Source organism: Rhododendron vialii, chromosome 2a (assembly GCF_030253575.1).
Source record: "Rhododendron vialii isolate Sample 1 chromosome 2a, ASM3025357v1".
In the NCBI taxonomy this organism is placed as follows: Eukaryota; Viridiplantae; Streptophyta; class Magnoliopsida; order Ericales; family Ericaceae; genus Rhododendron; species Rhododendron vialii.
Window position 1 is genome coordinate 22,354,534 of NC_080558.1, and position 23,384 is coordinate 22,377,917.

The 23,384-nt window shown below is 37.2% G+C and overlaps 1 protein-coding gene across 1 annotated transcript; it reads left to right on the forward strand.

Annotated features, from left to right (window-relative positions):
* Nucleotides 1–54: 54 nt before the first annotated feature.
* Nucleotides 55–20,116, forward strand: LOC131316076 (probable pre-mRNA-splicing factor ATP-dependent RNA helicase DEAH9). The gene is made up of 23 exons (XM_058345352.1): nucleotides 55–351; nucleotides 498–642; nucleotides 1,738–1,812; nucleotides 2,189–2,278; nucleotides 2,482–2,561; nucleotides 4,099–4,168; nucleotides 4,341–4,426; nucleotides 5,608–5,677; nucleotides 5,822–5,917; nucleotides 7,229–7,334; nucleotides 7,860–7,906; nucleotides 7,995–8,078; nucleotides 8,202–8,255; nucleotides 8,965–9,065; nucleotides 10,493–10,583; nucleotides 12,723–12,887; nucleotides 15,292–15,381; nucleotides 15,623–15,694; nucleotides 17,865–17,963; nucleotides 18,599–18,685; nucleotides 18,966–19,019; nucleotides 19,124–19,203; nucleotides 19,672–20,116. Exons 1-23 carry the CDS (start codon nucleotides 254–256, stop codon nucleotides 19,817–19,819), a joined length of 2,088 nt encoding a protein of 695 aa, XP_058201335.1. The 5' UTR covers nucleotides 55–253; the 3' UTR covers nucleotides 19,820–20,116.
* Nucleotides 20,117–23,384: the final 3,268 nt, after the last annotated feature.

Genomic DNA, 23,384 nt, shown 5'->3' on the forward strand with positions numbered 1-23,384 from the left:
AAAAGGTTCGTTAGCTTCAAAATTCCCCAGTTCCCTGTTTCTTGCATTCAACCGATTCATGTGTCTTGCCCCCCCCCCCCCCCCCCCCCCCCCCCAAAAAAAAAACAATAAAAACAAGAGAAAAAAAAATCTGATTCCAGTGCAGCGTCTCAGTTCTTCTGAGTTCTGAGCCCCTTTTATTACAATCGAGTAGAGCAGAGACCTAACAACAATCATACTATCAGTAATTACGTACATACACATATAGATACACATGGCTCAGTTCTGGAAACCAGGTACTGAGAGGCCACCTCTCCTCGACGACGACGAAGGAGGCATTCTTCTCTATTCTGCGTCTTCCTCCTCATCTGGGTACTTTTCTTTATTCCCTTTTGATCATATTCTGTGCTTCTTTTCTTTATGCGTAAATTGATAGATAGATAGATATATGTATGTAGGGGTTTGGGAGAAAGTGTATTCTGTTTGTATAATGATGGGGTGTACTATTATTATTACAGATATGGGTATGTTAGCATAGAGAAACAAAGGCAGAGACTCCCTGTGTTCAAGTACCGGACGGCCATTCTGTACCTGGTTGAGACACGCGCCACCACCATTGTCGTTGGCGAAACTGGAAGCGGCAAGACTACCCAAATCCCTCAGGTTCACTCTTCCCCTTTTTTACTTTTCCTATTACTCTCGTTGAGATGAATCAACAACTGATAAATGTTTGGTGCAAAACTAACAAACGTTAACAAAATTTGAATAAGAAAGGACAAAACTAGAAAAAAAAGCCCAAAAAGCTAGGAGGAATGGGGGCTAAGCATCTCCAGCCCTGACCTGCTTTTTTTTTCTTTTTTTTTTTATGCAAATTTGGTCAAAAGCTCTATTTGGGTATGCCTTCTCCAATGATAAACCAAATATTTACCCAAATCTAGTGTTTTTTAAGTTTTCCCTTGCAAAATTTGAGTTAAAATGGCACAATTTCAGATACTAAGAAAGTGAAAAGAGGTGGATCTCCCCTCATTTGGGCAAGAGAAAGGGTAAAACCCAAAATGAGTAGGCAAAAAGGGTATGCCATTGGAAACGGGTTTTTGGTGTTTTTACTTAAATTTTGAGTTTAGGTACAAAAAAGGGTAAGGATTGGAGATGGTTATTGTGTGTGTATATAAACGCATAGTTAATAAAGAGATGAAGCTAAGTGATAAAAGTTCATGTTTTTATGCTTAGCACGATTTTGGATTTAAGGTTTTGGTCAATAGGTTCTTTAGCACAATGACATTAAACTTTGATTTGCACCACCATAAGGTTGGTGTTAAATAGTTATATGATGTTGGATTCTTATTTGTCCCAAGTCATTTAGCTATTTCCTCTATTTGACGTGTAATTATTACGTGTAATACATTGTAAAAATACATCTGTTGTAGCTGTACCCTACATTTTTTAGGTTTCGCTGTGTCGTACTAGTGCCTGTACTCCTGCTTCTTAGTAAATAAGCATGTTCATTTTTGTTGTCTCATGAATGGGAAATTTATATTTTCTTTGTGAGTGTGCCTTCATTTTTTGTAATGGGTTTATCATGAAGAACCACAACTGTGTGAACCAACCAGAAGAAAGCGGATGATTTATGCAGGCGTGTTTTTGTTTATGTATGTAATTGTTTGAATGAATATCTTTTGTCTGATGCCAATTGGGGCTCATGGAAAGTAGTTTAGCTGGTAGATTCTGATAAAATACGTTTGTTTTGATGAATTTCAGTTCCTCAGAGAAGCAGGTTGGGCTGATGGTGGGCGTGTGATTGCTTGCACTCAACCGAGACGCTTAGCTGTTCAGGTTGTTTTCACAGCTTAAGCTGTGCTACCAGCATCATTTCTTCTTTTCCATATTATGATTGAAAATTCTTATCATTTTTGTAATTTGTAATCACTTTAGACTGGTTGAATGGCTTTGTGATGAGTGCTTTACTAGATTCTCAATTGCTAAAGAACCAAGGATCATTCCTTCAAATTAATCACCTGAGATGGGGAAAGGATATCCACAATTTTATTGAATGGTTGTTTTTATCGATATTTGTGCCTCGTTGGTTTTGTATATTCCCCTTCCCTTATTTTCTGGCTCTCTTTTATATCGAGTCATTGTACTTTGCAAACTATAACCAACTTTTATGATCATGTACTTCTTACAAACTCAAGGTTTTGATGATGCACAGGCAGTGGCTTCAAGGGTGGCTGAAGAAATGGGTGTCAAGCTTGGGGAAGAAGTTGGCTATACAATTCGATTTGAAGATCTAACGAATAGAGTGAGTGTTCCCACTTTAATTTTAAGCTTTTAGAGTTGTAATTTATTGTCTTTGACAAAGGTATCTCTACTAGTATCTCCCACGAAATCTGCCTTTGGATAATTTGGAAGGTTAGATATTAAAATGAGATTTTTCTGCATTATTATCGTGTTCATATTTCAATACCTTCAATGGTGGGAGCTCTTTTCTTTTTGGCAGCACAGGACTCGACTAAGATCAAATTTCTCACCGATGGGGTGCTACTAAGAGAGATGATGGAAGATCCTCTCCTGACCAAGTATAGGTAAGTAAGTCACTCTTTACACATGTATACATCACTGCAACTTATTTTCTCCCCTTATTGTAATCTGAGAGGCACGGACACGTTTGGTGACACTCTTGGAATATGCTAAGGACATACTAAAATGTATTCGTTTGCGGACCGTTGATTTGCATCGTCACAATATTGTTCTTAATTGTGCAGAAGTAATGTTTTCGACTTTAAAATGAATTCATAACATACCTTTTGTAACAACAATACATTTTACATTCGATGTGTCCCCGACGCGTCCGTAACCCGTATCTGTGTTTGGGCTTCTTAGATTGGAAATTGATGACCGGGCATAGTTTCAAGGTTGTTCTACCGAATTCCAGTTATCTCGAAGGGGATCATTCATTAGAAGAGGACCAAGAGGTGTGATATGGTTGAGAGTTTAGCCTAAAGAGTTAAAAGCACAGTGGCTTAAGTGGAAAGTGCTTTTGGCTTGTTTTCTTTCCAAATGTTGCTGACATAGTTAATTCATAATGAATGAAAGTGCTTTCAATGCGCATGGCATATTCTGGGTAAGTTTGAAGGGAAATCATATGTAAAGCAAGTCATGCATCAACTGCATATTCTTTCGGTGCAAGGTTCGCAAAAGAAGTTCAAACATAATAAACCAAGGATTATGTGCTATCTTGGAAAGAAGTGAATAGAGTGTTTGTGCATCGAGTCAAGCAGGACCAATCGATTCATCTACTAATAATGTATTTATTCCCATCCTTAACTAATCTCTTTGTGTCCTTAATAAAAAAAGTTTGTTGTAATATCTTAGTGTTACATTCCGACTTGAACTTTTAAGGGTCCCTATTGTAAAGGTGCAAATTGATAGTTAGGGTGGATTGGTGTAAGAAGAGTGGATAGCAAAGCAAAGTCCTTGCAAAAGAGGAAAGAGTGCCATCTCCCAGGTTTCAATGATTTTTACTTCTGGAATATTGTTGGCCATCAAATAATCTCAAAACTTAAGTGCTTTATATACCCAACTAGAAATAAAGTTACCATCCATTCAATATTTACATTGCGTACTACCCTTCATCTTAGAACAAGCAGAGAGTGTATCATGGAAAATTAAGTTGCATTTGCGTTTTTTTTTTTTACCAATATCAAGTTTTGGAACTAAACTTGTAGTTAATCCTTACGACATATTTGTATCTCCTTAGCTACATAAATATAGTACTATAGTGCTTATTTCACTCCTTTGAAGAAGGTATTCTTGAAGTTGAAATTTCAGATTTTGGAAATTTACTTGAACCATCACTACTTCTTAGATATTGGTTGCTGGATTTCGAGCTTGTTTGCTGGACTTCACATAAACCAGTCCTAAAATCTCATCTTTGAGCAAGTCTTATTTGGGTCTTCGTTTGATTGTATTTGTTTGAACCTTTGACCACTGCATCAAACATTTGATATTTCCTTTTCTTTTATGAATATTGAGCATTTCTCTTGAGCATATCTCAGCTAACTTAATGTAACGATAACTTGTTCCGGTATCATTCTCATAACTTGTTCCATATTCATCCAGTGTCATAATGGTTGATGAAGCACATGAGCGGTCTATTTCGACTGACGTGTTATTAGGTCTCCTGAAAAAGGTGTCCTTTTTTTCCCTATCAAAACATTGTCAATCTATCATGGTTTCGGTTTTTGTTTTGTTTTTTGAAACGGTGTCTATTATGGTTTCAGTCAAAACAAAAAACTGTAGCTATTTTATTTATCAATCCTTTGTGTTCTTTTTGAACCTGCTAATGAGTAATGACATTCTAGATCCAACGGCGTCGACCTGAACTGCGTCTGATTATCTCGTCTGCTACTATCGAAGCAAAATCGATGGCTGCTTTTTTTCATACCAGGTTTTTCTTCTCTCTGTTTGGATAATATCTAGCTTCTCTATTTTTAGCTTCTCTATTTGGATAATATCTAGCCTCTCTATTTTTAGCTCCTGTGCTCGCATTCGCTCCCGCCCTTGCATAGCAAACTTGTGAGTTGTGACTTAGGCTACAGGTGAAGAAGATAAGAAGAACGGTTCTGGGATGCGGTTTGACATAGCATTACTTCCTGTGGTTGTCAATGGTTTAAGTTTTATTTTTGTTCGCTGCTATCAGGGTCTATAACCTATATGGTGGATCCCCATACCGCAAGCCTTTGGTGGTTTGGAAGAACCTATTGGGTTCCCATGCACCGACATCCTCACCGACGAGATGGTTATTTGGGGTTGGCTCCGTTTGACAGCCGATTTGAAGAAGATTTCGAAGTTCTCTTTGACCCGCCTTCTTTTTATTGGCAGGTCTGATGCAAAATTCAATCAATTTTCTCCCAAGGAGCCCGAGACTCTCTTCTTTCTACCCAATATCAAGAAATTCCAATTTGCTGCCCTAACCAGCTTGAACATGACCCCGGGCACCCCAGTCACTAGTCTATAATCCTCACTCATTTGCCACTAATGCATCTAGAATTTGTCTGCTTGCAACAAAGGCATTTTGAGTTTTGGACACTAGCTTTCCCACCACACGCTTCAATTAAGTAGCCAATCTTTTGCTGACAACCTATAATCTCCCTCGAGGATAGAGCATCATCCCCATGATCTCCAATCTAACCACCTCCCAGGAAAGTTCAAAAAAATGTGGAAGTTCCCATCAGGACCCAGGATAATGCTGCCACTATCTGTTGCTCTTTATTTTAATTTTTTTTGTTTGCATTTATATGTAAAATCCTTTTGCCACAAAACATAATTCAGCTATATCTTTATGGAAAAACGACAGGTTCATCTTTAGTGTATTGTTCTAAACTTTGGCTTCATAACAATTACTAAGTTTGGGCAATTGCCATTCTGATACTTGCTCTCAAATTTCTGGACATGGTTTTGGAATCCTTCCCAACTCCCACTTATTTTGCACACTATTTTATTTGTTCTACTTCTACATATTAGTAAAATGTATGCTTTAAAAATCAACAATTTGTGCCTTTGCTTGTAAATATGCGATGTCCATCTTGAATTTTAACATCCTGATTATTATTTTTTAATTGAAACTAGCAAAAAGCGCCGAGGGTTGGAAGGTGAAGATTGTGTACCAAAGACAGAGCCTGCCATATTGTCAGTTGAGGTATGCTAAGCTTGTGATATGATAATTATGTTAGTGCTTTCATGACAACTAACATATGCGCAGTAGTGTTGATCTTGGCGGCATAGTAGGACTTTGTCATGGTTGGTGGTGATAATGTTGAGCTATTACCAATACAATTTCCAGGGTAGAGGATTTAACGTCCAGATATTTTACGTAGAGGAGCCTGTTTCTGACTATATCCAAGCAGCCGTTTCAACAGTAATGTCAATTCATGATCAGGTATGTTGAAATCTATGATTAGTGGTTGGAATTCTCTCTTTGATGTCGAAAATATGGGAGCTATAGTTACTATTTTTTCTCATATTTCTGATGTAGCAGTGCTATTGAAATTCTATATCAGTCTTGGTGAATCAACATACTTTACAATTTCTGTATTTTATTGCTGACTGTGATGGAATAGTAGTAAACCAAGAGAAGGAGAGGAAAAGGGGATGCTTGTAAAATGATGGATTTCACGAGTTATCCTGAAATTTAGCCAACTGAAAGGAGCCGTTACATAGCAGAAGAAGTTTAGATAATAAGAATACTAAGAGAGAGATAAGTGTACTACTTTGCAGGGATTGTCTGAGGTCTGCACTCAGGGTAATTGGATGCCCATGCTCACTCTTTAACAAAGAAAAAATATTCAATGAAACTCCTTGTTTATGGTCAAGGGCCTTATTTATTGATGCACGTTCATGGCTAACACAAACCTTCTATGTTTTGTGGGCTACTATGAGATTCCAAGTCTAGTGAAACATAATGTTCAGGACAAGTGATTGGTTGTACTGTATCGCCTACTTTGATTTCACGTTTCTGTAAAATATATACACGAATCGTTTCTGGATTATCAATAGAACTCTCGATCCATCTCATATCAATAACTCGACCCCCAACACCTGTAGGTAGTTTTAGGGAAGTTTCTTTTAGGCCAGAAAAGGACTTAGGAAGCATCACAACCTCTTCAAATGGTAAATCAATATGCTATCAATGATTTTTGCTTCCTCTAGAGTTCTCTTTGTAACATCTTACTTGTACCACTTCAAGTTGTTTAGCAAATTATACTGTAGTCTATTAGACATGATTAAAATATCTCCAACTATTTGTTTGCAATAGGTCCAATCCAAAATTTCCAGTCTTTTCATGTACTTGGAATTGGAACCTATTGCCCAAGCCTATGTTTATGTTATTGAACTATTCTTCAACTACCCAATTTCTGAACCATGAACCAATTCCAGTTATTCCATTCTTTTTAACTTCAGCTTTTTGGGTGGGATAAAAAGGGCCATTGCTTGGCACTGTGGTCAAAGCGTCAAGTTACAAAGCGGGAGAGAATCCTTTTGCATCTAACCAGTGAACATGCATTTAGTTATTTGAAATTTTCTTGTTCCCATGGTGGAGGTTCCCTTTAGAAAGTATTGACCCTTTTGCTATTAGTTTCTTCAGGCGGTTACCACTTACCATAGATGGGTGTCTTCTTGTTCATAATAATTTGATGTAGCGTTCTTAAGAAAGACAAACTAATCGGTTTACATTCTGTTTGTGTTGTAGGAACCAATGGGCGATATCCTTGTATTCCTTACTGGTCAAGATGATATTGATGCCGCAGTTCGGTTGCTTACAGAAGAAGCTCAAAATAACAGAAAGTCTTCCTCAGGTACATTCTTTATAGAGGACTATCCAGGCTTATCTGCATAATGCGTAATGTTAGGAGTCTACTTGAAGATACTATTTCAGGTTTTTAAGGGTGAAAATAGGGTGGTTCATTGATCTCCATGTTTTTGACATATATTTTTCTTACCTTGAATTAGATGTGGTTTCAACATCTGAATCAGGACTACTTGAGTAAGAATAATGCATTTCTGATTTTGGTTGTTGCAGGTTTTTGAAATTTATTGCACGGACCACCTTAAATTTCCCTGTATTTATCTTGTGGCCTTCTCTTATTTTCGGGTGGCATTCCCTTTATGCCTTCTTCTTAATATAACTATTTATTTATCAAAAAAAAAAAAAAAATTCCCTGTATTTGTAGCTGTTCATGTAGACTTGTGCTTCTTTTCTCTGTGTCCTCTTTTACTTTGGTTTCTTTATGTGGTTGGATGACAAAGCTTGTCCTACTGTGTACTCTTCCCTAATTTAGTTGGCTGATTTGACTATCTTTCTGCCCAATCTTTGTCTACAGGATTGGTTGTTTTGCCTTTGTATTCAGGACTTTCACGTGCAGACCAGGTTAATATTTCCCAGGTTTAGTCAAATTATATCGTGCTGATCTTTCTCTTAATTTTCTGACTTGCATTTCCTTTCTTTTCGCTTATAGGACCTTGTATTTTCCCCTATTCCCAGAGGTAAAAGGAAAGTGGTGATATCAACAAATATTGCAGAGACCTCGTTGACTTTGGAGGTAACATAATCACAAAGATGTTTTGCTTCCTTCCCACGTGAGAATTTGTTTGACCTTCTATCGGCATTCAGCAGGAAGTACTGTAAAAGGTTTGATTCTTTTGTGTTTTTCCTCTCTGTACAGGGTGTTTCCTATGTCGTAGACAGTGGGTTCTCCAAACAGCGGTTCTACAACCCGGTAACTTTACTTTTCTACACGTTGGCTTTTACTTGTGTATTTTGGTAATCAAATGATTTATGCGAACGATGAGTGGTTTCTATGTCGTATGGAATTTTATGCAATTTGCGTGACTTCTAAGGGCTTGTTCGTTTTGGGGATTTTGGATTTTGGATTTGAATTTGTAATGATTAGGGTAGGGAGAGAGGGGTAATGATTGGAGAGAGATAGAGATAAAAATGAAAGTAATGATTTGAGATAGGGGTAATGAGTGGATTTTGGAGTAGGGTAATAATTTAGAGTCCAAAATCCAAATCCTCAACTGAACAAGGCCTAAGATTTTAGCCTATTTAGAGCATTAAGGGCTACAGCAGTATCAGGGTCTCAGTTCGTCATTCTTTTCTTGTTAAGTTATGGATCTCTCATGAATTTAATTACTGATGCATTACTACGTGGCATTTTCTGCCTCTTATGAGTTGTTAGAATTGTGCATCAATTTGTGTGTAGCAAGTCATACTGAGGATGATCTAGAACCTATCAGAAATGTGTTGACTCTGATGACTTCACATGGTTACGTTTTATGCACATGCTACGTCCTTTCCAGGATTTACATTCAACCTCTTTCACAATTTCCCTCACTTATTTCTTGTTCTTGGATATATCTTCAAGGGGTGCTACATTTTAGTGATTGTGTTACCATTTTTAACATTAATATTACATCCTGTGTCAGATATCCGATATTGAAAACTTGGTGGTTGCACCGATATCCAAAGCATCTGCTAGACAAAGGGCTGGTAGAGCTGGAAGAGTAAGACCTGGAAAGTGCTACAGGTGCCTAACTTACAACCTTTGATCTTACCATTTTTCGCTTCAGAAGGCGCAGCCATATGCTAAAACTTTTTCTAGATCTCAAACAAAAGCAATTATTTAGTTGACAAAGTCTTGTTTAGGACAATCTTTGTATGTTTTTTCCGGTCCAGGGGCATGAGGCTATTTTAGTTACATTTGAGTATTTGATTGATTCATATTCTGTTACACTTGGTTGTGTAACCAGAAAAGCATTTTATCCTCAAGTCGGCCTTTTAGTACGGTAATGCTCAACCGTTATCTCGATTCTAATCTCTTTCTTTGTGGGGGTGTGTGTGAGCTCATGAGAGAGCATTATCCTGTGCTATTGTTATAGATCACTGTCATTTATCTGGTGCTCACTTTCTTAGTCCGTGTTCGGTAGGCTGTCAGTAGGGTCACAGACTTACAGTTAAATCAGGGGCAGAAAAGCATTAGAAAGAACTACTGCTGGTTGATGATTAACACTCGAGGTCAAATGTGTTCACTTTTGGTGAAACAGTAGGGGCGATTAGTTTTGATATGTATTGGCGATAAGATGGAGTTTATACTGGGTATGCTGGTTCAATTTTAATTTTGCCTGTACCATGTTGATTTTCCTATTGGGACCAAATTTTAAAGGTGAATTGAGCTGTGGGCCTATAGCTACAACTTTGGTGGTTTGTAAGAAAATGAGGTATGAGCCACAGCAAGTGGAAGAGAAGTTTAAGCATCTTTTGCCAACAAAAAAAAAAAATATTGCTCAGTTAGCTAAATGTTTGCAATATTAGGATGAATGTGTAGCAGTTTTTGGTCATATTGGGGGGATAAGTTTAGCATGATAAGGGAGGCTAGTGCCATTTCAGAAAGCTGGATTTCAGTAACCTCGGGGGAGGTCTGTGTAGTTTCATTGAGAATAAGTTGCTTCTATTGACGATGCTCGTGCTTCCTTCTCGAGTTCTTAGCTGCTGGCTTTCTTAGATACCTATGTCGAGTAGTTGTTATGGCATTTTTTCGATCGTATTTATTTTGAGTTCTCCTTAGATGTAAATTTTTTCTCAAAGAGATTGATCTTTTGCCAAAAACCATTTTTATTTTCCAACCATTCTTTTTTCTGCATTTCAGGGCCTTGTTGTCTTCACTTTTCAAAAAGAATTTTACAAAAAAATTCCCCCTAGATTCCGCCTACTTCCAACATTTCTCTCTCTATCTTTCTCCACTTATTACCCCTACGATTTTTCAAAAAAAATTTCAAAAACCAAACCAAACACAGCATTAATGTATACTGTCAGAATTCTTCATATTCTAGGGACAAGTATGTTGCTTTCTTGTGCAAGGAATTTATGGGGAAGTTCAGGCAGTTTAGCTGTGTTCCTTAGTTATTGTTTTCTTGCTATTGAGTGACAAAGTTAACTGTTGGTGGTCATTACCAGGCTGTATTCAGAAGAGTATTTTGTCAAAGAAATGTCTGCTGAGGGGATACCAGAGATGCAGAGATCAAATCTTGTTTCTTGCGTGATTCAGGTCTGCATTTTGTTGAAGTAATTCTTATGCATATCTCTATCAATCTTACTGGATTTGAGTAGTTCAAGCGGTTGTCATTTACCAAACTGTTTGACTAGTGGGCCTGGATTCCCAGGGTGATAAAACTATTTGTGCTGGATATTGCATCTCTGTACATAGTCTTTCATCTGTTCTGCGATGATGTCTGCCTTTCCAGTTCCATGGCTCTTTTCTTGACATGATGAAAGAGTTGGCCACATCTGTAGATGTATAGTAGGGATGTAGGAGCCATACAGTTTTTGTATATATTGTACAGATTGGTTGCACCGTTGCTTAAGGCACTCTAAGTTAAAGATTTTACCAGCGCAACAGGATTATTTAGTCCTCCGTGAGTATGCTATCATATTTGTTCTCTATGTCTATCCCCACTTCCGCTTCCCCTTGTGGTTAGGCCTTTTCTTGGTGTGATATCCACTGGGTATAGACTTCATTTAACCCATCCTCTATTTTCTGTTATCATCAGGTGCCAATCATAAATTATTGGGGATGAAGTATGTTAAATTTCATCAGGGTTGCTCGGGGGCTTTGGAGTGGTATCTGTTAAATATGGAAGGAATTCTTGATATTAGAGTGGGGAGAAGGGATAAGGCGATGTGTTGGCATTACAAGTGGTGTTGTGATGAGCGATTGTGCACATTTCCCCCCTTTCATGCTTGTTATGGACGGGGATTCGAGGGTTGGTCTTTCCATGGGAAGAAATTTGGTTCTGTTGGAGCCCCAGCTAACATTGCTTCTTTTGTTGGAATCCTGCCTCGGAAATACTTGATACTGTTGGTGATCATTGTCAATTGGTGTTGCCTTTACAAGTGACTAAGAGCATCCATAGTGGAATAACCAAAAGTCAATAATCAAAAGTTGCCACATCATTTTTTGGTTATCCATTCAAGAGGTTGCTAAGGTTAGTAATGTAGAGGTCCACAATGGTACAATCAAAATTGAGTAATCAAAACTTGTCACATCACCTTAACTTATAAAAATCTAAAAATTGTGGCCCAGAAAACAATTTTTTAAAAATAGTTTTCAAAATAATAAAAACAGGTTATTAGAAAAAGGGAAAATAGTTTTTTGAAAACTTTGATTTAAAAAAAACAGTTTTCTGGAAAAAGTTTTTAAAAAGCATTTTTTGAATAAAAAATTTTTTTTTTTTTTAAAAGAAGAATTTTTGGAAAAAAAGTTTTAATACATAAACTGTTTTGAAATAAATTGTTTTGGGAAAAACAGTTTTAATAAAAAAACAGTTTTTGCAAAAAACTAAAAACTGTTTTTAAAAGTTTATATTTTTCGTAGAAACATGTTTAAAATGGAAGAGAGAATGTTTTTGTGTAATGATGGTAAACTTGATTGAGGAAATATGGGGACAACTAAATTTGGTTATTGGCCAAAGGTTGCTAGTTTTGATTATCCAAGAGCAAAAATTTGATGAGTTGCTAAGAGATTGCTAAGTTTGGTTATTCCAATGTGAGCTCTTTTTTGAGCAAATGTTGCTAACCTTCGCAACTTTTTGGTTTTGATTGTACCATTGTGGATGCTCTAAGAGTGACGAGGAGTCGCGAGGATGTGTCCCATCTCATTATTACCTTAAGGTGGCTGATGGTGGCAAGGGATTCGTGTTTGGTTTTTACGTTGTTTGGCATGCATTGGTTTATTCTCTAGAGATGGGATGGATGTATTTTGCGCCAAATGGTGGGAGGTTGGGTACCGAAGCAGAGGCAGAAGGCGTGGCTGCTAGCTCACATTGACCTTTCATAGTATAGAGAAACCCCTAATGGGCTAAGACGTTATTTTTTTCTCTCACCATTTTTTCTTCTTGGGTGTTAGGGAGGGTTATCAACAGTTCTGGTCCCCCACCCCCCGGCAACGTAGTAATAAATTAATCAAAATATTAGCATGCCCATCAATCGCTAGGGTTGCATACTTTCCTTCTGATCTATTTACTTTCCTCTATAAACCATTGTTGTGTAGCAGTTTATTTGTGTGTAAGTGGGAGCAATATGTATGTAGTTTTTCTTTGGTTTTTTTAGGTAATGCCCTATGAACTTCCAGCTTGAGAACTAACCTTCTCAATAACTGCTGATCTGACTATTTGTTTTCATCTCCCAGTTAAAGGCCTTAGGCATAGACAACATTCTAGGCTTTGATTGGCCTGCATCTCCATCGCCTGAAGCAATGATCAGAGCTCTTGAAGTACTATATTCACTTGGAGTCCTTGATGATGATGCCAAACTTACTTCACCTGCTGGATTCCAAGTTGCAGAGATACCATTAGTACGTTGCTTTCAGCTTTATGCTATTTTCTCATTCTCTATGCATGTTTATCCGTTTTTCACTTGTACAATTCCCTTTCTAGTCTTCTAGCAATAGCTGTTTGGTTTATTGCTACTTTGGGTTTGGCCTGGGTTAATGTGATATCATTGTGATCTCTCCGCATCTCTTGTCATGAATATTCTTGCACTGAATTCGTTAGCTAATTACTTTCCCATCTGGTCGATTTTATCTGATTTTCTTTCTAAAGGAAGTAACCTGTAAGATGAATATGGGTAGAGTACACCAACCTCTTGAAGTTTCTAACAATTGGCTAACAGATCTTGAAGGTGCCCTTTTATGCTTTAAAATTTCCCTTATTCTTATAGATATTTGCTCTTTTAACACGGAAGTCAATTTAACTCTTCTCCTCTGATCAGTGGATTATCTCTCTCTTCACCAAAGTGCCCTTCCCTTTTCTCTCTCCTCACCAGCCGTAACTACTGCTCTCTCTTGAAGGAGTATGTGATTTTTTTTTCTTTTCCATTGGTCATTTCGACTCTCTTTCTCTCCCTCCCCCAAACCTCCAATGTGCACTTCCCTTTTCTCTCTCCAGACTCTCTTCACTGGCTCTAACTACAGTTCTCCCTCGCATCACCCCACACCTCCTCCCCATCTCGATTTTGCAACATCAATATGGAGGGATTTCAAACCAAACAGGTAGCAACGAAGGCCTTGAGTCTTCCTTTGCAAGCATTTATCTGGATAAAGTATTGCACATTCTGTTAAAGCATCCAACTCAAAACCAATTGGCAATGAGAGGAGAGGCCGCCCGGGCTCATATACTAGCTTTGGAGGAGATGATAAACTGATGTGGGATAAACTTCAACACTCCCCCGCACGTGCAACCCCCGACTTGCACGTGTAAAGGTAAACAGATGATCCATAACACTTGGATCACACGTGGAAAGGTAAACAAACGATCCATAACACTTGGATCACAACAAACAACGGTGCACTTATGGCACAAACAAGGGGGAACAAGTTCTCCGAAACCCTAGCTCTGATACAACTCAAAACCAATTGGCAATGAGAGGAGAGACAGCCCAAGCTCATATACTAGTATTGGAGGAGATAATTAACCGATGTGGGATAAACTTCAACACATTCAAACCAAATCGCTGCCAATATATCTCTCACAATAATGTATTGTTTGTATGTGCATTAAGACAAAGGATATAACCATACACACTGTCACAAAAAATTATGCAAATTCTCTCACATGGGGTGCTTGGACCCCCATGATAATGAGAGTATGATTCCCTAAGAACACTGGGCCTGGGGGATTTTCATTCTATAAACTTTTCGCTCCAATAGGGTCAGAAGGTGTACATAATTTATTTTTCTTTTTCCCTATTTCTTTTCGCTGCGCACGCAAAGATCATATTGGGAGTGGTTTCTTTACTTTCCAGAGGCAATTATTGCTCCTGTTTAGGAAACCCATCCCCCGCTCCACAAATCTCCTATTCTACATCGAATTCATCTAGGTGGAGTCGGTAATTTGAACCCAGCTCCCTCTTGCACCTGTACTATTATAATGAGTATTCCATTCTATTTTAGGAGTTTTTAAATGTTACTTGTGGGTACTGTGTAAATAACAGAAAAAGAGATGCCAATGCATTGGGCTCCCCTTAAGTGGGCTCCCACTAGTACTAAATGAATTGCTTTCCGTATACATCTCTGATTTGTCTAAACCTTGTAGTACGAGTATTTGATTCCATGACATTCCTAGATTTCTCAAACCCAGGCATGATATGTTGATTCTTGTGAACGGTGACTTCGGGGAAAGTGAGCTGCACTTTTTCATGATGGAAGAGTGGTATTTGTTGTTTGTTCTGTTGTCTTTTTTTTTTTTTATCTTCTTTTGATAGGCTGTACTAATATTGAGCTTTGAGTCAGTTTTCCTCTTAATTCCTCTTCTATTCTACATAGTACATATTTTTACGCTTCTTACTTTTTTTTTAAAGAGATATGGAACTGCTTTTGCATCACTCTCAATCATTGCTTCTTCTCCTCTCCTTTCCTCCCTCCTCTTCTGTACTAATGTTTGAGTTGGATAATGTGCTGTGACCTTCGTCTCCTGCCCTTTATTCTCTCTTTCTTCCAGGTTTCCTATTTTGTTCCCCACCATTATATAAGAAGAGGACAGTGTAGTTTACACGCACACCTTGTCCTCAACTAGATTTCGAAGAGACCTATATATTTTAACTCAGACTGAAAACGGAAATCCTGTAAGATAGCAGATAGATTATCTTGTTGTCCTTATGCTAACATTATTTCGTTCTGCCTTTGTGTAGTATAGGAAGTATTAGGAACGTGAAAAGCTGAATTCCATTGTTCTTATTAATACCTATGTTTATTTTTGTAGGACCCAATGGTCTCAAAAATGATCCTAGCTTCAAACCAGCTTGGCTGCTCCGAGGAAATCATCACTATTGCTGCTATTCTTTCCATTCAGGTTCATTGGTTTTTCTGTTCAATGTCTGTTTGCTGGTATAATTCTCCCATATCTTTAGAACCCTCCTGATCAATGGAATAAATATTTCGAGCAAGATAGCCATAAAACTCGTATAGTTGCATGTATGAATTATATGGTTAAGACTTACCTATTGAAAAAATCAACGAGTACTGTACACGCTGAAAATAGTATACCAAATATTCTGTTGAGCAAAAGTTAATGTCTTAATTGCTTTTTCCAGTCTATCTGGATTTCTGTTAGGGGGCAACAAAAGGATCTGGATGAAGCCAAGTTGAGGTTTGCTGCTGCTGAGGTTTGATTTTAGTTTCGTATTAGTTTGCCTGAACTCAATTCAGCTTGATTCAACAAATCATACTTTCAGCTAGAAATATTTTGCGGCTTACACCGAAGTTACATTCTGCATTTTATTGAGAAGAATCTATACATGCGCATTTTCGTTTTGGTGTCTTGTATATATACGTACTTGCATCCATGTCTGAGTGGGTCACAGATTGTGGTAGTATGTTTTACTAGTAATAGATAGAAAGCAACTCCGATGGTTAACTTTTTTTGTCTCCCGCTTCTGCCAAAAGGGTATGGCAAAGGTCCTTGCTAGGACGTTGGTATTTTGGTTGTACTTGAACAAAATCATATCTAGGAAGACACCCAAGAGAAAAGAATCCATGGTTAGTATTCGCATAGTCTCTATTTAGTCTTTACACCTTTATAGTTGGCCTTTACACCTTTAATCTTTCTGCCCATTTATAAAATTTATTACTCGACTTTGACTCCAAAACAAAGAGTAAATTAATCGAGAATAATTCATATTTATGGTAACATCAAATCAGATACAAGTGAGTACTGTTCAATGCCTCAATTATCATTTCAATGCTATAGAGCATCAACACGTCAAAGAAGGCGACGTGTCCATATCCAACATTTCTCGGACATGTCCTAGGACCTAGACTCTTTTCTTCGTGTCCATAATTAGATAAAAAGTCTTAAGTTTGGACACCTGCCTCCACTCTTTTTGCAACTTGTCCAACATTTCTTAGGTCTCTATGACTACGAAATTAATACGTAATCAACACTTGTTTGACGCATGCTAACATGTGATTACCAAATTCTGAAGTGGGCTATCTTAAACAAGTTTGGAAAATATAATGGTTGTGACTAATATAATTAAATGCTGTTAGAATGCAAACCTAAATGCAAAGTATACGTTTAAGAATTTCTTGACTTTTGTGTCCGTCTAGATTCTTCATTATTTGTTGTACCTATATAAATTGGGGACACAAAAATATTGTTATATTTATACCACACTATATAGTTGAATATAAATAGGTTAACGTACCTGAAATGTGTATGTGTCCTACTTTTTAGAGAAATAATGTATCCAAGTGTCCGTGTCATGTCCGTGCTCTGACTCTGTATTGTTGCTTCTTAGTACAAAATCAGGTGAAGAAGAGATGGAGAAGTTTTATTTATTTATTTATTTTTTGATCAGCAAAGAAAGGTTTCCATATCATTAATAATAATGATACAAATACGTTTAAGAAATTTCAAATATTATGGTTGCGGCTAATATAATGAAATGCTATTAGAATGTACACCTAAATGCAAAGTATACATTTAAGAATTTTTTGACTTTTGTGTCTGTCTAGATTCTTCATTATTTGTTGTATCTATATAAATTGGGGACACCAAAATATTGTTATATTTATTCCACACTATATAGTTGAATATAAATAGGTCAACGTACCCGAAATGTGTATGTGTCCTACTTTTTAGAGAAATAATGTATCCAAGTGTCCGTGTCATGTCCGTGCCCTGACTGTGTATGGTTGCTTCTTAGTACAACATTAGGTGAAGAAGAGATGGAGAAGTTGGAATGATATGTTCTAATCAACAAGTGTTGGATAATATACATCGTGTTTCAATAAGAAGTTCCAACCAACATTTTCTTTGGCATAGTTGGTATGTGCTACATACATGCATATTTTCCTATCAGATATTGAGGAGAAAACCATGCTCTAGTGTGAATTTCTACTAAATGGAAAGTAGTGTTGGCGGCGGCAATGCCTTTCATATGACATGGAGCTAGCTTTTCCTCCCCCTTCCCCTTTCCTATTAGTCCCTGGTAATGTTAATTTTGCTTACAAAGCGAGCCTTATCAGCGTATTTATTTTTTTTGCTCGGCAAATCAGCATATTTATGCTGACAACTTAGTGAATTTTGATGATGCCATGCTTGATTCTTGTTGTTTCTAAACTTGTCATCAGCGCTCAAATGAAGTAGGAACCTAATATATTGTGTTATAAAACAGTTTTTTTTAGTGTCTTTTAGATGATTTGTTCTTTGACATACCTAAATGTACACAAGGGAACTACACGGTTTGAGTTTGAATATATTTAAATTTTCCATCTGAATCTGATGTATGTGCAAATACATGTGTGAACGATTTACTTTCCCATACTTTGCAGGGTGATCATGTGACCTTCCTAAATGTTTACAAAGGATTTCTTCGGTCTGGCAAATCCCCGAAGTGGTGTAATAAGAACTTTGTAAACTACCAGGCAATGGTATCTTTCTGGGCTGCTTTGCAATTGTATTTTTACACAATTTTATGGAATATCTTTTGTATCCAATAGATAATGATCTACTAAGCCCGTCAAAATGGGGACATGATCTATGTACATGTCAACTGTACAGAAGCTAAGCCTTCAGACTCCAAAACTATCAAATCACCAAAATCTAGGGACAGAATAGTGTAAATTTTGTAATCGGAAGTTCCCTTCACGCAGCCATGCGGATCCCTCGCCCTCCAATCACACCACGTAAGAGAAAAGCCAAATCCCTTTTGCCATCAGACATGCAGGTAGCACTTTGACAGCTCTTCCACGAGTAGTAGATTTTGCAAATATGCTTACTAAGCAGCAGACCATGGGAAATGGGAGAATTGGAAGGACCTAACACGACAAGGGAACTCAAACCTGACTGTAGAACCTTTGAGAATGTCCTTTCCAACATTTGCATCTCTTCTGCATCGACCACCTTACTGTGTCCTCTTTATTCCCGGACAAGGAGAGGGTTAAATGTTAAGAGCTGGACAAGGAGAGGGTTAAAAGTTCCAACAAAAAGTAGGATATGCGTTCCCCATGGTATTGGATATGTTTCATTAATGTCATATGTTGACCTTGATTTGTTTCATGCGCAGCGTAAGGTTGTTGAAATTAGAGAGCAACTCAAAAGAATAGCGCAACGGATAGGCATAGTCTTGAAATCCTGTGAAAGTGATATGCAGGTAATGCGGTGCCTGCTGGAATAATACGTATTTGTGCATCAGTAAATTTTGTGCATTTTTTAGCTCCGATTATTGGCTATTGTAATGCAAGTGCATTGTTAATGCGCTCAACTAAAAACCAATTGGGAATTAGTACTGTAGGGATGTTCAGAGTGTTTATAGACTAGTTTGGGAGTTCTTTTACCGATTTAGGCCAAAGCTTTAACACTTTTTCACACATGATGTTGAAATTAGTATAGATGTTTGAAGTGTTCATATATATATTTTCCCCGTCTTGCAGGTGGTAAGAAAGGCAGTTACTGCTGGCTTTTTTGCTAATGCTTGTAATTTGGAAGTAAGTTTTTGTTTCTTGATTAAGTTTAATTTTTTGAACCATGAAGTTTCTTGATGAAATCTTGCTCTAAATGGGTACATTCATGATTCTTTGGACGATAATAGGCATTCAGTCACAATGGCATGTACAAGACTATAAGAAGTTCCCAAGAAGTTTATATTCACCCCTCATCTGTCTTATTCAGGTTGGTATTCTACTATCCTAAGAATACGACGGTTTTGTTTGTTAGTAGCCACCGAGCAATAAATTTCCTGTGCAAGATTTGTTCAAAATTGGGATCTTTTAAGCAATTTAAGGATGCATTGTTTGTATAAATATCTGGTCATATTTTACCACTTCAGGTTACAGCACTGATTCTTTTACGTCTTTTGTAAGCCTAACTTAGGATTTTGATTATTTTCTTCTCTTTTCCACCCCCCACCCCCCAAAAATAAATATTTCTTCCCCACAAAGAACTACAAATCGATGAATAGAACAGGCACGCCATTTCCAAAAAGAAACTGTTTGTAGAAACTAAAATGTTATGAAACCAGCAACTGAAATTTTCCAGTGAAATTTTGTCTGATACTTATAGACAGAAGAACTAAAATCACGGAACTCATTGTGAAGAAGTTAACTTTAGAATCTAATTTCGTCGAGTTTTTACTTGCAGGGTTAATCCAAAGTGGGTTATATACAATTCTCTTGTCTCGACTGATCGTCAATACATGCGAAATGTCATCTCTATCGACCCCTCTTGGCTGATAGAGGCTGCTCCGCATTTTTACCAGCACCACCACCCCAATTCTATTCCTCATTGACAGATTCTTGTATAGATCGATGGAGGCTGCCCGACATTTTCAGAGAAACAGCGAGCTAAGAAGTATTTTGTTTTTCAAAGTGCAATGAAGGAAGGATATGTTTACATTGTGTTTCAGATTATTGTCTTGATAAACTCATGTATGATGTTATATAAACTGGTACCGCTTGGGATTGGGATGGCTGTACAAATAGATTTTAACGGATGGGTTTAGATAGATTATGTTTCAGATTATTGATTCTGAATTACAGTCGAAGCGGATAAATTTATTAAAACTATGATTGATTTGCAGCAAAAATTGGCTGTCTCTACTGCAAAGAGTTGGAAATTAACTTCCAAATTACTTCGATTTTAAAATCTAGTCCTAAAAGCATCCCATACCGAGCTTTCTCTAAAGTACAACTTTACTTAAGTTTTTACAAGGGTACTGCCACTAACCTATTGATGACCCCTTCTCCTTATTTTCCACTCAATATTTTCCAATCAACCGGGCTTTAGAAAAACGGAAATAACTTGGACACAGATATCTGGGTATAGATGCAGATAGGAGTGTAATTTTGTTCCCCTTCCTTGAAAGAGGGTGAACATTATTCTCCTTCTTATTAGTTGAAATGATGTGAATTCCATCGCAAAGTGATGTCAAGCTTATTATGCAATATACTTTTTGGTAAGCATGACATCACTTTGTGGTGGGATCCACATTATTTCAACTAATAAAAAGAAGGGTAATGTTCACCCTCTTAAATGGAGGGTGAATAAAACTGAACTCTGGGATAGAGATGTTTTCGCAGCCATTCGAATTATGTGAGTCTCTGTGTGTCATGTGGCATGTTTACCTAAAGGTTTTGAACACGTGTCTTGATGTTGAGCTGAACGTTGCTGAGGTATTTCATGGACTAGTGTGGCGTGTGGAAAAGTGAGCTCTTCCTAAGTCACATAATCTTTGAAATGCCGTTCGTTTTTGTTCATAATCTTTGCTCTGTGTTTGCGTTCTCAATTTTCATTATTGCAAATTTCAGTAGTTTATGATGTATGTTAAAAATGCTTTTACGTTCATGCTTGCGCTTTCGCCCATGCACACACATGAGTTATGTGACCGAGGCTCTACCAATATTGCCAATACAATTATCGTCGCATATATAAAGTCAATTTTGTACAAACTTCAGGCCCGAAAACAACAGCCCTCAATGCTCAATTTCTCACCGTCCGTCTAAGCAATTAATGGTTCGGATTAAAAAAAAACCCTTATAGGGAAGAGCTTTTTTAAAATCCGGACTGTCTGAAACACTTATGAACGATCAGATTGAAAGCGGTGGGGGAGCAGTAAATGTTGAGCGGTGGGTGGTTGTCATAAATATTGTTTTATTGTTGAATGTTAGGTCCCGTAGTAGTTACTGTCTAACAGTCTTAAGTCTTCAAGTATTCCTATTTATTTACGACGGGGGATCCTCCTAGTCTTACAATCAAACTTGACATTTCAGTTTTAATTTCTGGCCCTCATTCAGGACTCATGTTACTGATCAAAATCGTTCGCCTTGTATAGCTCGTCGAGAAATTCAGTCATCTCAAAATAAAGTTGGTCGGTATCCGCTTAATATGATTTTGGAATGCAATCTTACCTTAAAAAGAAGAAAGTTTGACACAGTAAAGGGAACTATTTTTTCTCGAGACGAGTATGCATTGATGATTTGTTTGTCAAAGCCCGAGGAATATAACTGTCGGCATGATTAACTTTCTCAACAAGCCCTACAAAGTAAACAACTTCGATCATCGAAGCGGACTTGAAATGCATTTCAGCCCGAAGATCAAATTGGAAAGGAGCAAATCCTTTTGTTCATCAAAAATTTATTAAGTGAACTTACCCAAAAAAAAAATTATTAAGTGAGTCTGGCCGTCTTTATTTGACCTGCAATACAAGATTACGTACACTCCACTCTAGCTAGTTCCCTAAAGGAAGTTCTGGTTCATTTGTGGCCTTTTCTAGACCCATTTTGATGATCCAGCCTACTTATTTTTCAAACCTTGTCGAGTACATTAGCATACCAAAAATCATGCTGATCAATTATCATTATAACATATTTTTGGAACACATCTATATATGTTGCGCATTTCTGGGTTCGATCCAATACTTCAAACTTAATTTATTATTATTTCTTTTTTTACAATATAAATGTTTTTCGAAACCATATAAAATGATATTTGATATGCATAACTCTTTTCATGATTGATGTACTTTCGATGAGGTCTAGAAAATGAATTCTTGAAGAGAGCATAGGAAGAACCCACAACTGAATCGAATAGAATGGTCAGGGCCGGCTCTGAGATTTTGGAGGCCTAAGACGATCTTCGAAAGTGAGGCCTTTAATAATTGTAAACGAAAATCAAATAAAAAGTCAATCACACTGAATAATTTTGATTCGGATATAGTATTTGTTTGTAATGAGAAGTACCGGAGTAGTAGCGTTTAAGGGGGCAAAAAGATGCATCGATACACCCACCACACTGAATAATTTTGAAGGGCCCCAGAGATTTTTGGAGATCCCGTGACCTTTTACTCCTCCTTTTTGTTTGTTTTTTCTTGCATTCTGTGTTCCATTTTTTTGGGGCATTGGGGCTTAAGTATAAAATGTCTTATTGGGTTTAAAATTGGTCCCTTAAACAATACATATATACTAGGTCCTAAAAATAAGTGGGGCTCTATTTTTTTGACATTTTTGGGGGGCTTAAGGCCCACGCCTCTTGGGCCTTAGCCCAAAGCTGGCAGTGAGAATGGTCTAGTCCCTTATGACCGGATTAGTTTTATGGATATAGTACCGCGGGGAGACATGTTGGCAAGATGGTTTGTTTGAGTAATTTATAGAAAATGGGATATATATATATATATATATATATATATATATATATATATATATATATATATATATATATATATATATATATATAAGGGCAGTTCCGGAGACACCCAAAAAAACACCTAAAAAAACAACTCATAGTTTCCGATCAAATTTTGATGATCCGAGCCGTTCAATGTGATCAGAACGTGATTTTAAGGGTACCCGCGAGAAATCAGCAAAAAAAATGACCGGAAAGGGCTTGATCCGAACAGTTTCAAACAATTTTTTATTGAACGGTTTAAATAAAAACTGCTCAAATCAAGCCTTTCCCAGTCAGTTTTTTTGCTAATTTCTCGCGGGCACCCTTAAAATCACATTCTGCATACATTGAACGGTTCGGATCATAAAAATTTGATCGAAAACTATGAGATTGAGATTTGGGGTGTTTTTTTAGGTGTTTTTTTGGGTGTCCCTTGAACCGTCCCGTATATATATATATATATATGCATGCTTGGTTTGTTTTGTGGTAAATATATATGAGTTGATATAGAATTAGAAGGTAATGTGGCATTTTCGTAAATACAAAGACGGATATGATAAGGGGGAGGTAATGTTATCATCTCCGGCCCCGGGCAGATATACGATTCGGGGATATCACAAACATCAAATATAAATAGTTTAGATATTCTATCCAAGGTGATATTATATATCCGCCATCTATATTCCATCAGC

Excerpts from the sequence above, each read along its gene's own strand:
- LOC131316076 (XM_058345352.1), top strand. The coding sequence starts at position 254 with ATGGCTCAGTTCTGGAAACCAGGTACTGAGAGGCCACCTCTCCTCGAC. Across the intron at positions 5,678-5,821 it reads CTGCCATATTGTCAGTTGAG|GGTAGAGGATTTAACGTCCA; the intron begins GTATGCTAAGCT and ends TACAATTTCCAG. Across the intron at positions 18,686-18,965 it reads CCTGTGAAAGTGATATGCAG|GTGGTAAGAAAGGCAGTTAC; the intron begins GTAATGCGGTGC and ends CCCGTCTTGCAG.